The sequence below is a fragment of the Siphateles boraxobius genome, unplaced genomic scaffold (assembly GCF_051911475.1).
Source record: "Siphateles boraxobius isolate OS27281-9 unplaced genomic scaffold, OSU_SipBor_1 130, whole genome shotgun sequence".
NCBI lineage: Eukaryota > Metazoa > Chordata > Actinopteri > Cypriniformes > Leuciscidae > Siphateles > Siphateles boraxobius.
Genome location: NW_027508734.1, coordinates 25,165,777 through 25,193,014, shown reverse-complemented (window position 1 = coordinate 25,193,014; position 27,238 = coordinate 25,165,777). Strand labels below are relative to the sequence as shown.

The 27,238-nt window shown below is 38.9% G+C and overlaps 1 protein-coding gene across 2 annotated transcripts in view; it reads left to right on the top strand.

Annotated features, from left to right (window-relative positions):
• Positions 1–2,473: 2,473 nt before the first annotated feature.
• The window catches only part of slc12a4 (solute carrier family 12 member 4), a 39,385-nt gene continuing 14,620 nt past the window's right edge, over positions 2,474–27,238 (top strand). Inside the window, exons 1-22 of one of the 2 annotated variants that reach the window (XM_077228848.1) lie at positions 2,474–2,745; positions 7,179–7,329; positions 8,487–8,578; positions 8,749–8,880; positions 8,970–9,116; positions 10,769–10,823; positions 10,917–11,047; positions 11,147–11,388; positions 11,499–11,713; positions 11,925–12,089; positions 13,860–13,958; positions 14,111–14,168; positions 14,259–14,433; positions 14,775–14,893; positions 15,732–15,830; positions 16,086–16,205; positions 16,319–16,423; positions 16,972–17,140; positions 17,564–17,759; positions 17,864–18,033; positions 18,689–18,820; positions 18,916–19,023. In XM_077228848.1, coding sequence (XP_077084963.1) covers positions 7,263–7,329; positions 8,487–8,578; positions 8,749–8,880; positions 8,970–9,116; positions 10,769–10,823; positions 10,917–11,047; positions 11,147–11,388; positions 11,499–11,713; positions 11,925–12,089; positions 13,860–13,958; positions 14,111–14,168; positions 14,259–14,433; positions 14,775–14,893; positions 15,732–15,830; positions 16,086–16,205; positions 16,319–16,423; positions 16,972–17,140; positions 17,564–17,759; positions 17,864–18,033; positions 18,689–18,820; positions 18,916–19,023 — 2,796 coding nt within the window. In that variant the 5' untranslated portion in view covers positions 2,474–2,745; positions 7,179–7,262. The remainder of the gene's footprint in view (positions 2,746–7,178; positions 7,330–8,486; positions 8,579–8,748; positions 8,881–8,969; positions 9,117–10,768; positions 10,824–10,916; positions 11,048–11,146; positions 11,389–11,498; positions 11,714–11,924; positions 12,090–13,859; positions 13,959–14,110; positions 14,169–14,258; positions 14,434–14,774; positions 14,894–15,731; positions 15,831–16,085; positions 16,206–16,318; positions 16,424–16,971; positions 17,141–17,563; positions 17,760–17,863; positions 18,034–18,688; positions 18,821–18,915; positions 19,024–27,238) is intronic. The other variant, XM_077228847.1, reaches the window with a different exon arrangement.

The window sequence follows — 27,238 nt, the reverse complement described above, 5'->3', positions numbered from 1 at the left end:
AGCTATTTGTACATCTGTGCTGCGAGAAGTGGTTTTGAAAAGTGGTGGGGACAATATCGACCATGGCAAAAATTGGTGGGGACATGTCCCACCCGCAAATTACGCCTATGGATATACTGGCATACGTCTCTAAAGTTACATACGACATCAAACACGTTTCTACCTTCAATAGCAAACTTCAATTTATTTGAATACATATCAAAAATATAAAAGGTGTGCATCATGCCTGACACCTACCACTTTTCTGTAAGTCATTATCTCCCAATGCTATTGAAGTTAGAAACGTTTGTACCAATGTATACGTAACTTTAGAGACGGTCCCTAAATTTGTGAATGTCCAATGTCAAGCCAACTTTATGCCAAGTATCACTGGGAAACGCGTAGTGTGAAACTTTGCGCATTATGTTCATATTCTGAGTCCATCTTCTTGCCTATAGCCATATAGTAGCCTACAGCCTTCTCAACAAGGTGCGAGTTTGGTCTTTTATATCACTGCATTAGTTAAGCTACGTTACTTAGGCGTTTTATATGTCCAGCAATGCTGAAGTATTGAGGGAAACCCTAGTAGGCAGCACATCGCCGCAATATAAAGTTAAGGCAACTAAACAACCAAGAGAAATATGTCCTACCTACCATTTGATCTGTACATCAGCATCGGGGAAATAACATTATAATCTCGTTCACGGTAGAGAATAGATGCATGTAGGCTACACAGGGACCATGAAGACAGGGAATTAAACATAAAAACAGCCCTCATAATAATCACAAATACACTTACATTTCTATAAATGGTTTTTATGAATGAATGGTTTGCTCTAACTGTTGTTCGGTCTTCGTCAACAACACGCGCTTGCACCCCCTGCTGGTGAGGTCGACTAACAGCAGATGGAGATTATGATCGGTAATCTACTGCTTTTCCCGCAGTTCCTTAATGCCAATGTTGAATTTACTGTCGAATTTTAACCACTGAATTTGTGGAAGCGAATTTGTAAAGCGAAATAAAATGGACCGAAAATTGCCTGTTGAATATTATGGGTTGTATTTTTTAAAAAATTGAATATTTTGGAGGTGAAATATGAAGGGTGAATATGGATTATTGATTTTTTAATAATGAAAATGTGTTTGAAATGTTTTGAATTGAAATATTCACAGCTTAAATATTCAACCGTGTCAAATTTGAGCCAATAAAAAATGCAAGTCCTAAAAATACAATGCATTAAAATGCAAGCATGGTTAATGCAATGCATATTTTTTAAAGTAGTGCAATTCAACAGGCTTTTTGTTTCAAAAACAATTGTCATTATTTTACTTCCATACAACCCTTTTAGACAATGCACTGCGCACGCCTTCCATTTTTCCCGTCAATAAACTAGCAAAAGTGGATTCGGACACGCCCTAAGTGCACTTGCGGCTTGCGCTTTAGACAATGCGCTTAGACGGTTAAAATCGGGCCCAACAATTACAATAACTTACACAGCACACACGATACATGTGCACCTCACTCACGATTTCTCTCAACATGGGGACAGGAAAAAGGTAATCTGATTACATAACTCGCGTTACTTGTAATATGTTACCCCAACACTCATGTCTATGACCTTCTGTGCCTCTCCCAAAAAGGAATGAAACTGAGTGTCTGACCGTGTCTACACCGGGAACGACAGTTGTCAGATTGTGCCAAATAAATAAGCAAATAATCAAATAAATTAAGCCTTGGTGAGCATAAGATACTTCTTTCAAAAACAACCTTTTGAACGATAGTGTATCATTATTATTCAGTATACCCCTTATAAGTGTTTGCCGACTGTAAGAGCAAAAAAAAAAAAAATCCAATTGCATTTACAATTTTGCTTTAGGCAGGGCTAAAAAACGACCTGACCTTAAAATAGAAAGAAAATGGAAAGCTTACAGTAATTACAGACTACTTCAACGGTCCCACATCTTTTGTGGCCTTGTTGCATGCAGTTCCTTGAAAGGAAATGTTTAAACTGACAGACAGACATCAACACCCTGTTATATCACTTAAAGATGAGAATCTCAAAAGAAAAGACTTCCATACTCTAGTTTGCACATATGCTGACGATGTCTAAAATGGGATTTGTACATTTTGCTGCACCAAAATGAGCTGTTACCTATTAACTTGATGGAACAGGCTGCTGTTTGTACACTCATGTCTTGTCAAGATATTCACCATTTCCTGCAGACAACATCCATGAAAGGTTTTGAAAACAGAGATTTTTGCATATAAACGGTATAATGTTTTACTTTAAGCCGTTGTATGCAAAGACTGTAATGGGTCTGGATTTTAATAACAGTTATTTTCCTCATCAACATTGTAATTCACATATAAACGGGAAACATTAGTGAGAGTGAGAGCATGGGGAATCTGTGAGACAGGCCAAAGTTTCAGAGCCTTTCTATTTGTCCGAACAGGAGGAGGGACTAGGAGAAGAAGGTGGAGACTATGCTAAAAGATTGAGAGGAAGTGAGGGAAGAGTAGAGGAATGTGTTGGAGATTTCAGGGAGAGTTCAGCTGGCCGGGAACGTGCTATCTGCCAAAAGAAGAGAAAGAGAGGGACAGATACTCACACTGAACGGGTGAAAACATGCCCCATTTCACTGTGGTACCAGTGCAGGATAACTCACCGTCCAACTATGACAGTCTGGAGGGTATAAACTGGGTGGATTACAGAGACACAGGACAGGGAGGATACCCTGGACATGGAGACACAGTTAGCTCAGATGGTAAGTTTTCTTTTCATGTATCACTTTGTGGAAAATCATCCCTCTAAGCATAAAACTTTTGGTTAAACTACATCAGGAGCTAGGATTAAACATTTATTCAGTTTAAAAGTTAAATTTAACCCTAGTATACATGACAGACATCCTTAAAGCATCAGCTATTGAGTTATCATGGCAATGGTTTAGTCGCTAAATTCATAGAACCCTCTGATTACTTACATCCCAGTTGTTGGAAATTTTTGAGGGACCTTTATCATGTTGGAAAAGTTGCATCTGTATAAATGACGTATATGTGATGTAAGGGGAGGGATATAAAAGTAACTCAAGCTGAGACTCTTGGCACAGTGCTGACATGCCAGACACCACTGTGGTGACAAAGGAAAACAATCAAGAGCCAAAGCAGAGGCGGGACCGGGGGGTCTGCAATAATGGGACAGGCCTCAAGTATTCATGGACACAAAAGATGTAGACCTCTCTTTGTGCCAAGACAGCAGCTGAGGGTTTAACTGGCATTTATTTCCTCCATATTTTCCATTTTATTCTCTAGCGCATTTTAAAAGAGAGAAACGAATTTGTACTTTTATGTTGAAATGAACGAACAAAGTGAATCATTGAATGAATCACTGCAGGGGAAAAAAAGAAAATTGTATGTGCAGATTCTTCCCTTACAGCAGACCATAAGAAAAAATTATAAAGCTTATTATAAATTAATCATTGCAAAAGCAGTAAAAAAATAATAATATCATACATAATGGACAGCAAAGAATTAATAGCGTGCAATGCATATTTAATACATACACCAAAAGAACATTTTATCTCTATATTTTTTATAGAAAAAAATCAAATATACTATATATACAAAAACTGATTTTCACCTCAAATATTTCCCATGTATTTTTGATTTCCCATGTACTTTATATTCTCTCTCGCTCACTTTCTTTCTAAATATGGAAATGACAGGCTGGAAAACTCACAGAAGTTCAATTTTAATCCAATTCCTTAGATTAAAATTTCTTAGTAAAAGATGTATTTGTTTTACATTCAGCATCACTTCAGCCTTTTGATCACCACATAGACATGAGAAAAGAGATATTTTGGGTGGTCACTGAGGTTGTAGATCTCTAAATACAAAAGTACCAATAAGATTTTCAATGCATAAGCATAGATTGATGAAGAAGAGTCTTATGTGACAGTCACACTGGTGGGTCATTTAAAATTAGGAGGGGCAAAGCAGAAGGAGGGTGTTCACACTGCTAACTTATGTTTAAAGCAGTACACACTGCGGTCATTGTGCTGAAACAGGCCTGTAATGGAAAAGCATCAGCTCTCAGTCAAACCCATACACCAGTCATGCCTTACTTCCATGTTACTAAGAGGAAAAGAGATGAAGAGAGGGAAGAAGATGGATAAAGGGCATTTTTTTCCTAAATATATGACATAAATGCCACAAAAGTGCTCAGTTCTGTTTTATGTGTCCAACAAGCTTTCTGAGTTTATTAGCAATAGCATAAGCTAAGGAGTGGCAACTTAAATCTAACAGAGGTGTTATTCTAGCTGTTTGTCTTTGACAAAGTATTTTCTAACACAACTGAAAAAAGTTTTTTTTTTGTTCATGAGTGGTATAGCAAAAACCTGATGTGTTCTACTGTTCCTCAACTGGCTCCTGACAACCAATACTTCTTGATAACCTGAAGGAGTAGTTATTTGACACACACAAAAACAAGCAACATCATGCTGTTTTCGAGTGGGAGCTGCCTGGCAGTCCTTAACACCAAGAATGTCTCTGACTTTAAGGTAACAATAGATCCTCTTCCACAAAGAGGGCCTGTATTACTTCTTGTTGAGAGACAGCTGAGTGCAGCACAGCTACCTGCAGCACAGAATGTCTTAAACTGACTTCTCTTACTAATCTCAAATATAAAATTGTTTTGTTGACTTCATCAAGATCAGGAACAGAGCTAAAAAAAAAAAAAGGTATAAAAGCAGACATTGGTCTGATTTGAAGCATTCCGAGGGGTCATCTAAAGCTTGTGCTGAATAGGGACATACGTCAAGCTCTCAAAATTAATACTTTTATTTTATTTTTTTTTAGCAAGAAAGCATTAATTGATCAAAAGTAACAGTAAAGACATTTACAAGGTTAATATTTCTATTTTAAACAAATGTTGTTCGTTTAAACTTTCTATTCATCAAAGAATCGTGAAAAAAGGTGTCGGGTTTCCACAACAATATTAATAAGCACAAATGTTTTCAACATTGATAATAATAAGAAAGGACCAAATCAGCATATTATTATGATTTCTGAAAGATTAATTGACACCGACGACTGAAGTGGCTGATGCTGTCATAGGAATAAATTACATTTTAAAATATAATGAAATAGTAAAACGGTTATTTTACATTGTAATAATATTTCTGTAGTGTATTTTTTTTTATCAAGACACTTCTGTCAAAAACATTTTAAAAAAACTTACCGAACCCAAACCTTTTAAACGGTTGTGTACCTGTTTAGATCAAGTAACTGTAGATGTTGTAAGCTGTATGAACCTACCTGTACATAAAAGAGTTAAATAGAAATTGTTCAAAATATAAATTGTAAATTGGGCAATATTTGAATACAATCATCTCATGTTTACAAAGAGAAATAATATGCATGGGGTCAGGGAATCAATTGAAACACCACACACACACACCTCAACAGTTGGAACATGAAACATGACATGGGTAATATATCAGCTAAATAATAGTTTAGGTAGAGGAGCAAACTCATGAAATCCCAACAGGTTACTAAACACAACAACAAATTGAGCAATGTAAATAAAAACTGGCATTATTTGCATGTTTTAATTGGCATTATTTACTTGGTTTTTTTTTACAGTGTTGTTTTCATAGTACTTTTGAGTAAGTTTAGTATATATGTTTTGCCTTTTGCTAATGTTTTTAATTACTGGAGCTTCATACAGTACAGCTTCTTCTCCCTCATTAACGCACATCAAAGCCTTCGTGCGCTCTGCTCTCCCAGCAGGGTCCAATTCCACAGGCTTATTCAACTGTACTCATCTAATTCAGTCTACCAGTGATGGGCTAATTGTGTAACAAACTTCTCTTCTCAGGAAAAACACTTAAAAAAGTTTGGAATCTTATAGTTTGTAAAGGTTAAAAGAAACACTCTTGTAAAAGTTTGGCTGTGTTGACATCAATATAATTAATATATTCATAATTATTATATTAATATTATTATTAACACATCCCCCGCCCCATTCACTCCCATTATAAAACAAGGATATTTTTAAATATATCTCCGATTGTGTTCGTCTGAAAGGATGAAGGTGAGTAAATAACAGGAAAATGTTCATTTTTGGGTGAACATCACTGGAGCTGGTTGACTTGTAATGAAGGATCAGGCAAGAGTGGTTTATGCAATTATGTAGGTAAAGGCTAAATCATACTAAACAGCATGACTTTGACTCATAATGAAGGCTTTAAATGTGTAATAAATGCGATGTTTTGCAAATTTCATACATAAGCTCCTTACCAGCTGGTTAATTTCTTCCTGAGGTTAATCAGCTTTTGCATTTTCTAGCATAAAAATAAAAAGATATGCATTTTGTCTCTTCAATATGTTCCACTTTGGAGGCTGTTTGCACTGAAGCTGGTCTGCCTTTAGGCTATTGTCTGAGCAACAATATGCAGATGTTTTTGAACTAAACTTTTCTGCAGCTGGTTGCCAAATGTGCCTGAGTCTTCCCACGTACATGTGGAACAAAAGCTTGTGTGTGTGATGTTTAAAGATTGTTGAAAACAACTGACTGTGTAGCATGTAAAACATTAACTATACAATCTTCAATGTGAACAAGTAATGTTCGTGTTCTCTAGATTGGATAAATGTTGTTATAGTAAGCATGTTAAGACTCTCAGACTTCAGCTCACACTAAACACTACATTCGTGTGGTTATAGCTTTGGCTTTGATTAACAGCTTTTGGCATATTCCTGTTAACGTGTTCAGACCCGCTGCCATAAAGCTCTTGCTTCCCCCTCCTGCAGACACACAGCAAGAGACATTCTGGGTGTGGGGCTGTCAAGTCATTTCTGTTAGGCTTTTCTTAGAAATAATTCGGTAAAACGCTCAGGATATAAATTGTAAACATCTTTGTAGTGTTTAAAATCAACCCACATATTATCATTACTATAATACAGATTAAGGAAAGAACAGTTGTCAACGTATAACCCCTAGATGGCAGCATTTTACAATTCTCATTTTCTCATTTAATAAATAACATGTTCCAATATAATAAATCAGTCGATGTTCTCTCTGTGTGTGTGTGTGTGTGTGTGTGTGTGTGTGTGTGTGTGTGTGTGTGTGTGTGTGTGTGTGTGTGTGTGTGTGTGTGTGTGTGTGTGTGTGTGTGAATACTGATCCCCCTCGCTCTCTCAGTAACAGTTAATAGATCACATTGACCTGGATATAGACTATGACCACTGCTCAGAGTGCTGGCTGCCTTGTTGTACATAGACAAACATGCTGATCCACCACAACAATGCTAATGCAAACTCTACCTATAATGGCACATTAACCCTGGACACAGGTGAGTGAGACTTATAGGAAACAAACAGAGACACAATCTTGTCCTCAGACCATGCTCTTTTTTCTTATTATTTGTCTTGCTTTTAGATATTTTTGAGAAAGTATATTTGGTGAAAATCTTTTCTGAGCTTATGAACTGATTAATTGCAAATGATAAAATGTATAAATTCTTCTTTCCCCCCTCTTAAATGAGGCTCATGTCAATCCAAACCACTTAAAACAGTTAGATGGACAGGCTAATGTACTAAAATAAGTCTAAGTAGGGCGATACTGACTAAACTGCTTAATTGTTATGAAGCTGACAAATTTAGCAGTGATATCTATCACAGAAAGCGTATTAAGACTGACACTGTATTTGGGTGCCTCACTTGTGTTTGTATTGACATTTGTTGTGAAAGCAGAGAGTATGAGGACAAACAACTGTTTAGGTGTTCTGATTCAGTGACCTGATTAAAGAACATAATGAAATAATGAAATGTGTAAAAGATTGGGTGCAAAAAAAGGATAAACTGCTTTTTCCTTTGAAGAATTTTAATGTGGTTTTCTCTGTATCTTTACCGTATGCTTCAAAATGCCATTTTTTTTATTGAATGTCTTTGAAGGTTGGGAAGATCAGCCTAATAAATCTAAACAAAATCAAGATCTCCACACACTCACAATTTTTTTTTACATATGTGAAGATTCCAAAAATATATAATTACAATGATTTCATTTCACTCAATTGTTGCACAATGGCACAATGTAAGAACGTAAAGAATGGTCATAGTGACAGTAACTTAGTAGAAGTAGGACAGGAAATTACATAATTGTGGGTGAAAAAAGTTATTCTGAGAAAAGAAACTCTAAACCCTAAAAGTGTCTGGATATAAACAAGTGAAAAGAAATCTTTGGTGAAAAAAATCATTCATCAGTTGAGGGGAAATACATTTAAAAAAATGAGATCATATGTGTGATGATACAATGGAAAAGGATAATAAAAACAGTAAAGCAAATTAAGGATTGAGGGTAAAAAAAGAAATCTAAACTCTAATAGACACCATACACATATACACAAAGAAGATTATTTTCAATAACTCAAACTAGATATCAATAACTCAAACTACATATCGTATGTCTGTTAAATCCAGTAAATAAGTTGTAAATGCCCTTCCCCTGCAGGTCATCATAAAGAAGACAGTCCCTTTCTCAGCAGTTCAGACTCAGCATCTAAGAGGAATGACTTCTACGACAGAAACCTGGCTCTGTTTGAGGTTCATTTTTAATTTTCCTTTCCTTCTTTTGCAGTACTTAGTTCCCACTAAATGTATGATCTAAAATCTCAGTAACCTTAACATTAATATCAATAACAACACATGAATAGTGGAAAAATGCTTTCTGTAGAATTCTGCTATATATCTTAGTGTGGGGTATGTTTCCTTAGGAAGAGCTGGATATCCGGCCGAAGGTCTCGTCTCTCCTCAGCCGGCTGGTCAATTACACAAATGTTACTCAGGGAGCCAAAGAACATGAAGAGGCAGAAAGTGCTGATGCATCCAGAAGACAAGTGCCCAAGGTTATTTAAAAAGTGAAAATGATATTTTCACTCTAACCAAAATAAAAAATTCTGAGAGACTTTTCTCTTTCCTTCTTTTTTCTCTGTAGTCTCCGAATATGGGCACGCTGATGGGAGTGTACCTGCCATGTCTGCAGAACATATTTGGTGTGATTCTTTTTCTGCGTCTCACCTGGATTGTGGGAACAGCAGGGGTCGTCCAGTCCTTCCTCATCGTTCTCATGTGTTGTTCATGCGTGAGTTACTGCAGACACACCCTAATAAGTACACTATCAGTTTGTGTTTATCATGGCTTTTCTGCCACACTTTTGCCTGTGTATCTGTCCTGTAAAAAAACAGCCTGCATTGCATTTAAGCAGTTTGACACTGGCAATGGACAATTGTGCAAAACGAGACACGGACAGTAAATAATATATGTTGCAGCGTAAAATAATATGTCTTCTGAAACTAAAAAAATGATATGCTGTGGTTACGTAACAGGAAGGGACTAGGGAAAGAACTTGATACAATTTTTGGTATTTCTCTTTGTACCCTGATTTCTAAGAAAGACAACTTCGCAAACACTATACATATGTTCAGATCAAATACATATATTCAGATCAGATAAAGAAATTGTCAAATGTACCGCTCTATGCTTTGACTGCTTGGTACTACATCCCGCAAGAGTGGTTTTCACACTTTCATCATGTCTAGAGACCTTATAATATTATTCTTTGTACTGTGATTCCAAGTAGGACAATGACTTTATGCGAACACATTTGATTTGAGGCAAGATACCAGATGGAGATAAGAAAGATATAAGTCTGTCTCAACTTTTGGAGATGTGGCAACACTATTTAGACATGTAGGCCTACATCTTCAGGACAAAGGTTAACTATGTTTGAATAGGATAAATTAACTATGAGTATATGATATCAAAAGATATATTGAACAAAAAGAACATTCATAAATAATTATATTTGAATAAATTCACATATGAAAGATTTTGCATAGACCAGTCTGGTTGTGCATGACTGAATACTTTAGTAACTTCTGCAGCTTCACTAGTTGAGTGCAGTCCTTTATGCTTTTCTATGACAGCGTCTCTGATAAGAAGTATTTTAAAGCATTCAAGTTTCAAAATACTACGTTTACATGCTACATTTTGACACCTGGAACAAAATGTATATCAGATGTTACTCAGCTAACAAAAATATTTTCTAAGAATGTTCTAAAAATGAGAGAACGTTCTCATTAAATTATAAAAACATTATATTTTAATGTTCTCTGAACGTTTAAAACGTCCAGTTTTTTAAATGTTTTTTCTTGGTTATGCAGACATTAAGGGAACATTCCATTTGATCATTTTGCAAATACTATGAGAACATATCAGAATGTTTAGAGAACATTAAAAAGTTTTAAGTATAACATTTTCATTAAAAACAACATAGATAAACATCCAACTAAAATGTCTCAAAAAAGTTCCATGAATAATGTTTTTTTGTTAATGTTTTGAGAACATTATTAAATACCAGTTAACTTTAAAAGAACGTTCTGTTATTAGATAAGAGAATAAGAAAATGTTATCCTAAGTTCTGAAAACGTTCCCTGTTAGCTGGGTAGGTGTTTTAGCCTGGGATATTTTTTAATTTTATTATTATTTTGAGGTTTCTTGAATCAACTGGATTACATTATTAGATTAAGTTTCTACTTTCACTGCAGAAAACCCCCTCAAACCCCTATACCCCTCAAATGGAGCTGTTATTGATGAGTCAGGCAGGCAGTATAGTATGTGAGATCTGTAACGGCAATCATTGCACAGTGAGTTTGATATACAGAAAGCAGAAGAGGGTAAATATTCCTTTAGGGTAATATGTTTAAATGTATGATTTAATCTTATTTTTAACAGACAATGTTAACAGCAATCTCGATGAGTGCCATAGCCACCAATGGTGTAGTTCCAGGTAATTTGTAGTGATTATACTCTTTTGTATAATATAATATTTAACAGTAAAAACACACACAAATGTATTTATCTATTTATTTTTAATTGGCAGCTGGTGGGGCCTATTTCATGATATCTCGGTCTCTGGGCCCTGAGTTCGGTGGTGCAGTTGGTCTCTGTTTTTATTTAGGCACAACCTTCGCTGCTGCCATGTACATACTGGGAGCAATTGAAATATTTCTGGTCAGTCTCCTTATATTATTATGTGACACACACAATGATCCAAAACCTAAAATGATCCAGCTCCGAAAATAATCACTCATCAACTCTTTTTGTCTACAGAAATATCTGATTCCCCAGGCTGCCATATTCCATCCCGCAGATATTCATGCAGGGAGTGGTGCAATGCTGAATAACATGCGAGTGTATGGCACAATGTGTTTGAGCCTTATGGCAATAGTTGTCTTTGTGGGGGTCAAGTACGTCAACAAATTTGCCTCCCTGTTCTTGGCCTGTGTCATAATCTCCATTGTTTCTATCTATGCTGGAGCTGTCAAATCCATCTTCCACCCTCCTGAGTTTCCGTATGTCTTTATGTTGCTAGACAAAACAAAATACAAAATGTAATATTTAAATGAAAATGTAAATAGATAAAATAATAAATCTTTTTTTTTTTTTTTTTTACCATGTGTAGGATCTGTATGTTAGGAAACCGGACATTGGTTCGTGATTTGTTTGATGTTTGTGGGAAGACAGTAGTTGTCGGTAATGAGACGGTTACCACCAAGCTTTGGAAGAACTTCTGCAGCTCTGAGAATTCCAGCAGTGCTCATTGTGACGAGTACTTCTTTCAGAACAATGTTACAGAGATCCCAGGCATTCCTGGGCTGGCCAGTGGGATCATTAAAGGTGAAGAAACACTTGTCGGGTCCACAGCATGTCATCTTGGTAAAAAAAGGAAAGAAAAAGAAAACAGATTTGACAATTATAACATATATTTGAAGATGATGAAAAAAGGCTCTTCTTTCCAGGCACTTGCTCCTTGTCCTTGACATGCATTGCTGTATTTGTGGCTTTGTATATGTATTTATTTATTTTATTTTTATGCATGTATGTGCAGAAAACATGTGGGGGGATTACATGGAGAAAGGGCAGATTCTCGAAAAGGCAAGTCTGCCCTCTGTCGATGTCCATGGCTCCATGGAGACCTTTGGCTTCTATGTGTCAGCTGACATTGCCACTTCCTTCACCCTCTTGGTCGGAATATTTTTTCCTTCTGCCACAGGTAAAACTCATATGTCCTCTTTGGTTAAGAAACACATGTATTTATTATTTATTACACCCTCAAATACTTAATTCTGATTGGTTAATTGAGGAATCAAGCAGTGTAATATTATTAGTGTTTGCTACCTGTAAAATAATTTTAAATTCTGTATGTGAGGGCCACTATGGGAAGGAGGCAGAGTTACCAATCCAGATACTGTAAGCAACTTTGGGATTGTTTTTTCAATAACTTGTTTATAGATTTGGTCAGTGGCGGGTTGTGTTTCTTTTTTTGGGCTTATTTCCAGAATACATTTGCGTATTTGTCTTGTTTTTGTTGGCACCCATAACAGGGGCATCACTTGGTCCATTTTAGGAAGGCCTAACCCCCATCAATTTCCACTCAGCCCCCCTAAAAATTTGCGATTTACAATTATGATGCTATTTTCATTTGAAAATTACATTTTTTACATTTTTAAATTGGCAATTAAAGAAAAAATATACATTTCTAGAGGATCTTTGAGAGTCTTTTGCTATACTTAATACTTCAGTACAATAAAATAGTAAAATCTTGTCATAATATTCATTTGATAATAAAACACTAAGAACTATACAAGGGAGTATAAATGGCTAATGAGTGGTCCTCTCCAGCCATCTACTGGTTATTTTGGTAATTTCATGTCATTTTCATGTTAAAAGTTTGTTTTCCACCAGGTGACAGAAATCCTCCAATAAAGCACGGCACATTTTCCATGTTATCTCCATGAATGAAAATGAGAAATGTAGATCTTCTTTTAAGTTAAGTTTACTGTACAAATATAGAGTAAAAAAATAGTGTTTAAAACATTGTGTTGAGAAAAATATACAATAATATATATTACCCTTTTCACCCCTGATGCTTTTGCATCTCTGCATTTAAACTGCTTGAGTGAATGACAGTGATAGAGAAACAGCATGTGGATATATTTTGTTCTGCTAAATAATGACCCAGCAGCTGACTGTGACATACATTTATTAGCATTAGAGTGGTGGAGAGCATTTGTGGTTTCTGATGCAACTCTGAATTATAGATTAATGTGCTGTTATTTTTTTAATACATAGAAATCAAAAAAGGGAATGATTTAATATGGGACAGATTAAAAATTTTGCCAATCTAGACAATTACAGTAATATAAGGTTTGTCTTTTTGTTGGTTATATAAAATTATTTGAAATGAAATCAATATTCATGGATCAACTTTATAGGTAGTGCAGAACCTACTGTATTGTTCATACCTAACCTAGTATACAAACAATATATTAAATTATTATTATTATTATTTTTAAATCATACCATCATTGGGGGCTGAGCCCCCCAAATAGTGAATTCCTAGAATCGTCCCTGACCCATGGAACAAAACAAATGACTGCTTTATGGTTATGTGTGTGATAATGTTTCTGTCTGTCAATGCCATGACAACTGGACTGCAAGCAGCAACATTTTGCCAATCTGTAAAGGCGCAGTTGATGTAAACAGCTATTTCATAGTGTCAGTGACAATGCTGTAACATGTTAATCCACTCTGTTACATGTTATAATACACTATTTTTTCTAAGTGAAAGGTTAAAAAGCTTAGCCGAAACTAAGTCCAATCATTATTTAATGTCCACTCATTTATTTGGCGAGTACCTGTGTAATAAGCTGGATAATATATAGTCAGCTGACTGCACTATCCTTTAAGTTTTTAAGTATTATGACTTGATGGAAAATTACTTTAATTTCACTATTTTTGTCCCTCTCTGTCTCTGCGACAGGCATTATGGCGGGATCGAACAGATCTGGAGATCTAAGAGATGCACAGAAGTCTATACCAATAGGGACGATTCTGGCCATTACAACTACCTCTCTTGTCTGTATCCTTTATTGCTGTTGGTACTGATATTATCTAACTAACCTATAGTCTTATCAACGGTATATTTTTTCCCCCAAACAAACTGTTATAAAAAGTGTGAGCATTCCAATTTTGCATTCAAAGTTACATAGAATTCCATGACTCATTTGACAGATTTCAGCTCTGTGGTTCTGTTTGGGGCTTGTATTGAAGGTGCGGTGCTGAGAGATAAGTAAGTTATCTATCTAGAGCGTACAAATACAAACTTTTAAATGGAAACAAGCATGTTGTGTCTTATGTGTTCTTGTGTATGTCTTTTTAGATTTGGAGATGCAGTCAGAAAAAACTTGGTGGTTGGCACACTGTCTTGGCCCTCTCCTTGGGTCATTGTGATTGGCTCATTCTTCTCCACAGTGGGTGCAGGTCTTCAGTCCCTGACCGGAGCTCCCCGCCTCCTGCAAGCCATTGCTAAAGATAACATCATCCCTTTCCTTAGAGTGAGAGATCTTCTGATTTATGATCACAAAATATCTAAATAACACGCTTTTTCATCATGTTGATGTTATTCATTACAATAACAAGTACACAGAATAAAATTGCAGCATTTTTTGTGTTTTAAAACTTAAAACAAGACTGATAAACTTGATGTGTGTATACATGTGCGTATTGTGAGTTTCTGGATTATGGTTACTTCCTTTTTGAGCCAAACCACAAATGCTATAAAAGCAAACATTTGCATGTCATATGTAAAATGTTGTTCCTAAAATGTAAATATGTGATGCTAGCAGCTGACTGTTACTTTCCATCCCTGTGTGTTCATGTGTTTGCACATGCACAGGTCTTTGGACACGGAAAAGCTAATGGAGAGCCCACGTGGGCTCTGCTGCTGACGGGACTCATAGCAGAGCTCGGCATCCTCATTGCATCACTGGATATGGTCGCTCCTATTCTCTCCATGTGAGGATACACCACAAATATACACACACAGATTCAATTCACACAAAATAAATTATTTAAACAGCGTTTTAAGATCTCCTTTTTATATTTGAAAATCAAATGTTAATGGGTTCTTATTCATTTATTTAATTTTGTTGTCTTTTTTGATACATTTAAAGCATATTTTGAAATGTGTATTGAATTCTTTTGAAAATAGATCTTATTTGTAAAATGAAGGCTAGATCAATTTATAGTTGCTTCTTATCAAGTTGTCACCTTTTTATTCATATAGCACTTTATATAATAATACAGATTGTTTCAAAGGAACTTCACAGTAATAAACAGAAAATTAACTATTACTGATGCAAACTTCATCAAATATGAGACTAATCCAAATTATGCTTTAACGGTGCTCTACAGAAGACAATAGTATAATTATTCTGCTTGTGTCAGTTCAGTTCAATAGCTGGGTAAAGTTCATTAATAATGAAATGAGTTTAATTCAGCTATAAGCAGTTCTATGAAAGTCAATTGTGTCATTATTCAGCTCGAGTCAGTTGTGTTTATTCAATTCTGTTCAATAACGGTGTTGATGTTGCAACTATGTAAATTTAAAACAAAGTTGAATAAGAAGAGTTGTGTCATCATCCAGCTCAATTCTGTCAAAGTTTTGTTCTTATCCAATAGTGTCAGTGCAGTCAAATCGATAATTTTAATGAATATTAAATGTCTTTTAAACAGAGGACCCCCCCCCCCCCCCCCATTTAATTTCATACCATAATGTTTTTTACCTGGATTGCCATTACATGTATTACATGTAACTAATTCTAATATGTATAAATGCTTGTTCACTTGACAGGTTTTTCCTGATGTGTTATCTTTTTGTAAACTTGGCTTGTGCAGTACAAACACTTTTAAGAACGCCAAACTGGAGACCACGGTTTAGATACTACCACTGGTAAGTTTGCATTTCGATTGTGTGTGCATTCATTTATGTGATGATCATATTTGTAAATGTTTTGAGAACTTCTCTTGTAGTGACATTTAAATTCAACTCAAACTTCTGATCACAAAACTCACTGGAACTCAGCCCTTGATACCTGTTATTCACTTCCTGTAATTATTTAAAAATGACCTTTAATAAAACAGGTCACGCTTTTGAAGTGTAGAGTAAAATAATAAGTTTTTTAAAAAATATATTTTTCTCTTTCAGGGCTCTGTCTTTTCTGGGCATGAGTATGTGTTTAGCTCTTATGTTTATCTCCTCTTGGTACTATGCCATTGTAGCAATGGGCATTGCTGGTATGATCTACAAGTACATTGAGTACCAGGGGTAAGTGATTCCTAATTACATCCGTTAACCTGAGATCTGAAATTAAACTGCAATCACCAATTATTCATCTTTACTTTACAAATCTCAGTCTTGTATATTTTTCTCTCTTTTAGAGCAGAGAAGGAGTGGGGGGATGGGATCCGCGGGTTGTCTCTTAGTGCCGCCCGTTACTCACTTCTTCGCCTAGAAGCTGGACCCCCCCACACCAAAAACTGGAGGTGGTGAAGCTAATTTAAAATATTATCAGCTGATAATTTAAAAAAAAAACACACTTTCAAATAATTTATTTAAATAATGTTTAAGAAGCAGGAGGATATTGTTTGAATAATATACTCCTGCATACTTCAAACAGTGATTGTACTGACAGTAACACTGCAGTTCAAAAGTTTGGGGTTGGTCAGTTTCTCGTGTTCACCAAGGCTATTACCAAAAAGTTAAATTATTCCTGTGATTGCAATTGCAAAGCTGAATTGTCAGCAGCCATCACTACAGTCTTCAGGCTAATATGCTGATTTGGTGTTCAAGCATTTTTTTTTTCTTATTTATTTTGGAAAAAGTTGTGCTGCTTAGTATTTTTGTGGAAACCATGATGCACTTTTTCAGCATTCTTTGATGAATAGAATGTTCAAAAGAAATCAGCCTTTATTTTACTTAGAAATATTTTTATAACAATATAAACTTCATCACAGTCACTTTTTTTAAATGTATTGCTTTTTCATATAAATAATTACACTACAATCACATTAAAATAAAATATTTTTAATAGGCCACAGCTGCTGGTTCTGCTGAAGTTGGATGAGGATCTACATGTAAAGTATCCCAGAATGCTTACCTTTGCCTCACAGCTGAAGGCAGGAAAAGGCCTAACCATCGTAGGTTCTGTGATACAGGGAAACTTCCTGGAATGCTATGGGGAAACACAAGCATCAGAACAGGTGACGATTCCTGATTTACATGCACTTTTATCATCACCTTGTGCACTGTGCTTTTAAATTACAGATGCAAATACAGTAGTGGTCAAAAGTGATGTCCAGCTTAGGAAAATTGACATTTTGTTCTTCCCTAATATTTAAAAAAATAATAAATATTTTCTTCATATTTTAATGGTTTAATCAAACTTGTAGAGTCATTACAAACAATTATCCCTTCCAGACATCACTTTTCACCACTACCTATATATATATATATGTGTGTACTTTATAACTTTGCAGCCATATTCAAAATTTGTAGTTGGCAAGAAATTTGGTCTAGTGTTTTTTTCAAGAAATAATAAGAGGCAACATTTATATATTAGAGGCAATGAATATTGATTTTATAGTAGGTTTCCATAGTTGTGCTGTGTTTGTACCCTTCACCAGGCAATAAAGAACATGATGGAGATTGAGCGGGTGAAGGGCTTCTGTCAGGTGGTGGTAGCCTCCAAAGTGAGAGAGGGGATTGCACATTTGATCCAGTCCTGCGGTCTAGGGGGCATGAAGCACAACACAGTTGTTATGGGTTGGCCATATGGCTGGAGACAAAGTGAAGACCCACGGGCTTGGAAAACCTTTATTAGTAAGAACACGATTTATATGAATGATGTGCACTTGTTATTGTCTTCACTGAAACACAACAGGCTGATGTTAATCTACTCCCCTTTCATATTCTCTCAACTGTAGATACAGTACGCTGTACTACAGCTGCCCACCTGGCTCTGATGGTCCCAAAAAATGTGTCATTCTATCCCAGCAACCATGAGCGCTTTACTGATGGATATATTGACGTCTGGTGGATTGTACATGATGGTGGAATGCTCATGCTCCTGCCTTTCCTTCTCAAACAACATAAGGTGTATTATTAGCAATTTAAAATAAGCCATTAACATTCAAATGTATCATAAAATTGCTCACAGTTTGTATTTTAAAAACAATACTGTTGATAAGAGTAATATTCATATTGTTTTAAGCATTATATCTGTACCAACATAAAAAATACAACATAAAGAAAATATCTCACAAACAAAAGGATGCTCCAGAAGGGGAACAAAATATAAAAAATGCTAGGTATGTCCTGTTGAAGAACAAGGAAATCCACGTCCAGACACTCATATTAGTTAGAAAGGTAAAATGCTTTTATTGTAAGACAGGGCTACATCTTAAAAAACACTAATGTATCAGCCCAAACAACCCTTTGTTAGGGTTTTCTTATTCTATAACAGGATCCACCTACCATTTTGATATAGAAAATACTTAATTAAACCCCCCTAATGAACCTGAAATGTATTATGCCTTCTGTAATGATAGATTTTGGAATGTGAAGTTTACATATTCAACTTTATATGTTGTACAAGCTCTTAAAAGTGCATAACTGTATACTTGTAATTATGCAATTATGCAGTTATCCCCCGTTTGTATTATTGTTTGACAATTATTGTGGGTGTGGTATAAGTACGTTGTGGTTTTGCTATGTTTATATATATATTTGTTTTTCTTCTTGTACTTCAGGTCTGGCGTAAATGTAAGATGCGGATCTTCACTGTGGCTCAAATGGACGATAACAGTATTCAGATGAAGAAGGACCTGGCAACCTTCCTGTACCAGCTGAGATTAGAAGCAGAGGTGGAAGTGGTTGAGATGGTATACAGAACACTTTCTTAACTATTTATACATCCTACACATCACAAACATTTATGCAATTATAATTTCATTCTTTCAAATGTTTTTATTTGCAGCACGACAGCGACATCTCAGCATATACGTATGAACGGACACTGATGATGGAACAAAGGTCACAGATGCTAAAACAAATGAGGCTTTCCTGTGCAGAGAGAGACAGAGAAGTACAGCAACCTTCACATTTATTATGTCTGTTCTGTACTAACATTGTCTTTTACCAACTGAAGAATACAGAAGTTATTAAAGGTCCCCTATTATTTTAAAGTTTTCTAATGTTGTTTTGGAGTCTCCTACAACAGGTTTACATGCATCAAAGGTCAAAAAACTGTTTAATTTTCTCATAATATACATTTGCACATCACCACATTTTCAATGATTCTCAAATGACTCTTCAGATGAATCAATATCTCTAAATCCCTCCTTTCCGCAAGCTATACTGCTCTGATTGGCGAGACAGCTCAGTCTGTTGTGATTGGGCACTGCGTACAGCGCGCGTCAAAAACAAAAATGCCCATAGCCATAACAACGTCAGCTCTGCTCAGCTCCTACACCGTAAACTCATGTGCAAACCAAGGGGGTAATCCATCAGCCGGAAACTAAAGCCTCCCGGGGGCCCCCATTGTAGCAGACCATCACCTGCTGTTAGCATTCCATTGACTCCAATTCATTTTGGCGTCACTTTGACAATGAATAACTTTACATCTGAGGCGTCCAAAGACGAAAAGGGACTGGCGGATTAATGCGAGCAAAGAAAACGGGCTTAATTTTGGATACATGAAAGACGGGGTGAATCCTCCTGTACACTGGAGGAAGATTGAGGCGGACTGTCACCGGACTAATGATTTTAGTGACAGAGAATGGGCCAATGAATTTAGGCGCCAGCTTATTTGAAACAGAGCGGAGAGGAATGTCCTTGGTAGAAAGTCACACTTTGGAACCGACGACGTATACGGGAGGCCTACACCGGTGGCGATCGGCTTGGGCCTTGGTGCTCGCCTCACTTGGAGTAGAGTCTCACGGGCTCTAGTCCAAGTGCGGCGACACCTCTGGACGAAGGCATGTGCGGAGGGGACCGCGACTTCGAACTCCAGACTAGGAAAAATAGGTGGCTGGTATCCTACACTACACTCAAACGGTGATAGGCCCGTGGATGACATTGGCAACGTGTTGTGGGCGTACTCCACCATAGACAGTTGCTGACTCCAAGAGGAAGGATTCTTGGACACTAAACATCGCAACGTTCTTTCCAAATCCTGGTTGGCTCGCTCAGTTTGACCATTGCTCTGGGGATGGAACCCGGACGACAGACTGACAGTCGCAGCCAGGAATTTACAAAACTCACCAAAATTTGGACACAAATTGGGGTCCTCTGTCAGAAACCACGTCTGTCGGGAGGCCATGTAGCCGAAAGACGTGGTTAACGACAATCAACGCTGTCTCCTTGGCTGAGGGTAATTTGGGTAAGGGAATGAAATGGGCCGCCTTCGAGAATCGGTCCACCACGGTCAGAACTACAGTGTGACCCAGGGAGGGTGGGAGGGCGGTGATGAAGTCTAGAGCGATATGGGACCAGGGTCTCGAAGGCCCCGGCAGCGGTTGAAGTAACCCATCTGGGGCCCGATTGGAAGTCTTACCTGTGGCGCAAACTGAGCAAGCCAAAACAAAACTGTGAACATCGCGAGCCATGAGAGGCCACCAGAATTGTTGCTTGACTAAAAACTTAGTGCGATTGACCCCAGGATGGCAAGCCACATTTGAACAATGTCCCCACTGAATGACGCAGGACCGTAAACCCTCAGGCACAAATAAACGATTTGGTGGACAACGGATCGGAGGCGTTACCCCTTCTAAGGCCTTCTTGACCTTCGACTCGATCTCTCATGTGAGTGTAGAGATGAATAGATTCTCTGGTAAAATGCACTCGGGAGTAGATGGGCGTTCGGAACGGTCAAAAATACGTGATAAAGAATCGGGTTTGATGTTCTTGGAACCCGGGCGGTACGAGAGAGTAAAATCAAAATGACCGAAAAAAAGAGCCCACCTAGCCTGTCTGGAGTTTAGTCTTTTAGCAGTCCGAATGTATTCTAAGTTATTGTGGTCGGTCCAGACGATAAAAGGTACCCCCGACGCTTCTAACCATTGGCGCCACTCCTCCAATGCTAACTTGACTGCCAACAACTCTCTGTTGCCAATGTCATTATTACGTTCGGCAAGGGATAAACGATGAGACAAAAACGCGCAAGGATGCATCTTATAGTCTGAAGGACAACGCTGGGATAGCACTGCACCTACCCCCACCTCTGACGCGTCGACCTCCACCATGAACTGACGTGATGGATCAGGGGTTATCAGGATGGGGGCTGAAACGAAGCAACCCTTCAGTTTAGCAAACGCCGCCTCGGCTGCGTCTGACCACCTGAACGTCGTTCTGGGGGAGGTCAAGGCGGTCAGAGGTGCGGCTAGTTGGCTGAAATTGCGAATGAAACGCCGGTAGAAATTGGCGAATCCCAGGAACCTCAATAGGGCCTTACGGGAATCTGGACTTGGCCAATCCACCACAGCCATAACCTTTTCAGGATCCATGCGCATTCCCTCAACCGAGATTATGTAGCTTAGAAAAGGAACAGACTGTGCATGAAAAACGCATTTCTCCACCTTGACAAAAAGCCCATTCTCTAGCAACCTCTGAAGCATTTGTCGGACTTGCTGCACGTGTTCCTGGAGAGACGATGAAAAAATCAATATGTCCTCCAGGTAGACATATATGAACTGATCGACCATGTCTCGCAATACGTCATTGACAAGTGCCTGGAAGACCGCTGGGGAGTTGGAAAGGCCGAACGGCATAACCAAGTATTCAAAGTGCCCCCTGGGGGTGTTAAACGCGGTCTTTCACTCATCCCCCTCCCTGATGCGGACCAAATGATAAGCATTCCTTAAATCCAATTTCGTGAAGATAGATGCTCCTTGCAACCTCTCGAAGGCTGAAGACATCAACGGCAAAGGATAAGTATTCTTTACCGTGATGTTATTCAACCCCCGGTAATCAATACAAGGTCGCAATGATCCATCCTTCTTCCCCACAAAAATGAACCCCGCCCCCGCTGGAGAAAAGGAAGGACTGATGAATCCCGTTGCTAGAGAATCAGAAATGTATTTCTCCATGACCTCTCTCTCTGGGACAGAGAGTGAATATAATTTGCCCTTAGGCGGAGACGTACCTGGCGGTAACTCTATAGCACAGTCATAGGGACGATGCGGGGGAAGAGAAGCAGCCCGAGACTTATTGAAAACCTCCTTCAGGTCCAGGTACTCTGTGGGCACGTTAGATAAATCCACTGCGTCCTCCTGAAACACAGGGACAGAAACAGACGGACAAGCAGAGACAAGACAAGACTTATGACAATAACTGCTCCACGTGACACAGACTTGAGCTGCCAGTCCACCTTGGAGTTGTGACTGGTGAGCCAGGGGTGACCAAGAACGATGGGTGCAAGAGGAGTGTCCAGAATGTAAAAGGAGATGTCTCGGTATGGTTGCCAGATGTGATAAGGGTGATGTCTTTGGTGGCCAGTGAGATGGTGGGGAGTCTTTGACCATTGAGAGCGTGTACTGCAATCGGGTGCGAAAGGTGTCTGAGGGGAACTTGAAATGTGCGCGCAAAGTTGTGGTCCAGGAAATTACCTTCTGCCCCTGAGTCCAGAAGTGCCCGACAGTCGTGGAGGTGAGTAGACCATCGGAGCCTTACCGGTAGGAGAGTAGATGTGGATGAGGTCTTCTCGGCAGAGATCCCACCCGACTGTCGGGCTGGGCCTTTTAACGGACAACTGTAAACGAAATGTCTAGCTACTCCACAGTACATGCAAAGGCCCAGGGATCTCCGCCTCTCCTTCTGCTCCCGGGAAAGCCGGGCTCGACCCACCTGCATGGGCTCAGGATCGTAAACGGGGCTGACCGCGCCCCCGCCTCCAGAACGCTGTCCCTCGATCCTTCCAGAAGGACGGTTAGGTTGAATTCGTTGATCCATTCGTGAAAGACGTGCGTCTACTCTCAGGGCCAGAGCAATGAGATCATTGAGCTTGGTGGGAAGATCCATGGCGTAGATTTTCTTCTGGACGCGGTCAGCCAGCCCATGCAGGAACATGTCCCACTGCGCCTCCTCGTTCCATTGGGTCTCTGCTGCCAGGGTTCGAAACTCAATCGAAAAGTCAGATATGGATCTCTCACTTTGCCGTAGATCCGCCAGCACCCTGGCAGCTTCTCTTCCCACAGCGGATCGATCGAGAGAGCCGCTGGAACGAGGAGCAGCATTCATCGTGATTTTCCCACACTGCCGTTCCCCATAGCGCCACCCTCCCAGACAGCAATGTCAGGACAAACGTGACTTTGGTTCGCTCTTCCTGCAATGTCCTGGGTTGAAGAGAGAAATGCATTTCACATCGCGTTAAGAAAGCCCGACAGTAGTTTGATTCACCTGAATAGGACTCAGGAACCGGCAGACGAGGCTCTGACTGGGAGGGTTCCGCTGGTGGTGTTGGGGGAATCGGTGGTGCGGGTGGCGCAGTGGGAATCCGAAGTTGTTGGATCTGTTGGGTGAGCCGGGACACCTGCAACACTAAAGCCTGAACGGCGCGAGCTGTATCATTGAGATTTTTCTCCTGCTTGTCCATTCTGTATGCTGCTGTTCACGAATGCGTCTAGTGAACTTGAACCACTCGCTGCTTCCATGATGGTAAGATCATTCTGTCAGGGATAATGAGAACAGGAAGCAAGATGCAAGTGAAACATTTATTGTAAATGAAGTAGTTGGTAGTAAGTCCAGAGAAGACAGGTTAGTGGTGCAGGGACCCCGATGGTCAGATGGATCTGGTGAAGAGAGTGCAGCGGTGCGGTGAATGAGTCCAGTGACGAGAAGTATCCAAACGTTATCCACAGGAACATGAACAGGAACAAGGAAGGCACAAGACTCGAGACGTAGACTGGAACAGCACCGGGAAACCACAAACAACGATCTGACAAGGTAGATGAGAAAGTGATGAGTATATATACACATGATGAGATGAGCTGCAGCGGTTGACTGGAGTGATGAGTGATTGCTGATGATGCTAATGAGCGGGCACGCCCACCTAATCAACATACACACACACACACAACAACAGAAACACGAGACAAGGAGGAGACATAGGATTAATGAACCGTGACAGACAATTTATAAAAGGCTCCGTTACTTTGTATCTTACGTTATGGCCCCGCAGAAGCAGTTTTTGTAAAAATAGGCTAACGATTGCGTCATAACCACGCGACTCTCGTCGCACAATAGAGAAATTACCGTATAGACAGGAGGAGAAGCTCGCAGGCAATCTTTTAATGTCTATGAGGCAATCAGTGGGACATGGAGAAATAAAGTCAAGGGAGAAGCCCATAGATAGAGAGTCCATAAAAGCAATGGGACAAAATATTTCAACAACGTTTTTGAGGAATTGGAAATATTTCGGTGTGTGGCACAGAAGATAGAAGGCTACTAGAAGATTTACAACTGTCAGACAGGTTGCTCACATCACATCTACGTCGTCAAGCTCAGTTTGAGCCTGCGCAGTACGCTCAGCCATCAGGAAGTGAGTGCTTCTAACTGGGCTTCACGTTTCTCCATTGAAATCAAAGGGTTGCTGTGTCCATTTCTTGTACTGTCTATGGTGCAAACTAGTAAACACAGTTACGAACAATGACGTTGATTTTACCATATAAATCCGAGCGAAACATTGGAAGAACTATTCATTTAACCCGAACCTCCATCGCAAGGACGACTCGAGCAGGACGTTTCTTAGTGCTACATTATGCAACTGTAATTCCTTACAATAAACATTAACAAGGGCATGTCCATCAATAAACTGATTATTTTACTTGTACATATTTACCGAGTATTTTTCTAATTTATTGCATTGAACGTGAAAACTGTATCAATAACAGTGCATACATTAGCTGAGCTCTAGCGTGAATGACTGATGTTCGTTAACATAAAAGTTGGTAAAACAAATCTTGCTCCATGCTTAAAGGCCATGGTGCAGGTTAAACACCACTGTCGATTAATGGGTAGATAAAGCAGTCAAGATATGTATATAAAGTTAGAAATGTCTCCAAAATGGTGTTAAAGTCTATTTATTGTAGTTTTTGGTTAGTAACGGTTATTTGTTACGCAACTCATCGATGACGTCACAAGAGGTAGACGCGGTGGAATGTAGCCTCAGCCGTTCTCAGCTACTTGAACTAATTCTAGCAGACTGGCACTGACTACTATGGCGTCTAACTGGGATGAGGAAGAGGTGGCAAGACCCACAGATAACATTTATGATGGCCCACAGCCATACAATTTCGAACCGTTTAGACGTGAGAGGGCGAATGAGGAAATACCGAGAGCCGATGGCCGTCAAAGACAAATAAATGCGTGGTCAGAGGAGAATGAATGGAGAGTTGGTGTAGGTCCTGGTCCTGACCTGGTGAGTTGCTACCATTTAGAAACGCAGCAATGACCGCTGGAGCTAGTAGTCAATGAACAGCAGTGCATACAATAACTTTTTTTTTTTTACTGTCAGTGAATAGCATCGAGTGAAAGTCAACGTTTTCTTTTTATCCAGTGACAGTGATTATGTCGTTGGCTCAGAAAAGTAACGTTACCCTAAACTTAGTCAGAAGATCTATAAATATAATGCAAGCTTGACAGTCCCACCTGTGAGTGTTTATTTTTAAACTTTTACCTCTTTCTCCGGTGATAATGTTGTTTCACCGTAGCCGACGCCGAGTAGGCTGGTCATGTCTTCAGTGTGATTATTGTTGATAGTGCCAACTCGTTTTGCTCGCGATTGATTGTCATTGACACAGTCAGGCTTACCGGGAGAGGGAGTGAGTAGTAAGCGTCTGTGTCGGCAGGTGTCTGTGTGGGCGGTGTCGTCCCATGGAAACTGTGGTGGAGAGCTTGTGTTGTAGGAGTGGTGAGCGCGTTTTGGTCGCTGGTCGAGGATCTCACCCCGCGGCCAGCAGATGTAACGTGCCTAACGCAGCATCCTGGATTTGAGGCATGCTGCCTGAATCCGTTTGTGCTACAAATAGCTTATTCACACTTCAGGCAGGATCATGGCCCCCTTCAAGCCAGCACGCACGAGTATGTTCATGGTTTATGTTTACTTTACCAATCTTTTTTACAGGGAGTCCTTTGAACAACAGCTATAGGTGACAAGAGATGTGTTGCATGCACAAACATGCATAAGAGACAGGCTTCAAATGACGTTTCTAACCTACTTACAGAGTTTAAAACTTACAAATCTTTCCTACTTATCCCTAGGCAATACCGGTACACTGCGTACAGGCAAGCTATACGCTGGGCTTATGGAGTTTTAGGGAGGAGTATAAGGATGCCTCTACCCTCTTGTGTGGTTTCAACCATAAGGCAAAACTTCCAAAGCGGTGACCAGACCTATCAGGGCTTTCAATGGCCTCGTTTGAATGAGAATGAATAAAAATAATTCTGTAAATAAATATTAATAAATAAATATTCTTTTGTGATCGCCCAATTGCCCTTAAAATTTTATAAAGTACACAGAACACATGAATTTTAATAAGTAAAAACAGTTTATTGGCATTGCTTGTAAGGGTTACTACATTTATTTGTATAGCACTTTTCATACATGGAATGCAACGCTTTAATTTCATTAGTACTCTGGCAGAAGCATTATGTATCAATTGTAGCGTCGCTAAAGAACTCTTCGAAAGGCCAGTGTACATAGCATTGCAGTAATCAAGATGAGAGAAAATTAAAAATATGTATGAGTTGCTTAGCATCATCCAAGGATAAAAATGTATTTCTCAGATGCCTGCAAAAGTGTGGTCTTACCTGAGGGTCAACTGATGGGTCTCGTACTCACTCACACTCACTTACACACACGCACGCACACACATTCACACACACACACTCTTTCATGAATGCATATGCAGTGTTACATGCAAAAGCACATCAAGCTGACACACAGTGAGCCCAGACAACACCGCACACAGACGTTGACAAGGCACAGGTAAAATGATTGGTAAATTATTTTGAATTACATACAACAAATTTCATGCAAATAACAGACAGAGGAGCAGACATGCAGCATGCAGGACCCCATGAATGGGGTACAGCGACAATTATTGCCACTTACAAAGACGAAAAAATGTAATGATTTAGTGGAAAGTAAAACCAAAGCAACAGCACACAAAGAAAAAACAAAACATGCAGAATACAGGAAACCACCACCAAATGAGATGACAGGGACAGAAGAAGGAAAGAAGATAACTAAATAAATACTTACTAAAATAAATTAAAATAAAATAAATACTTACTACTAAATC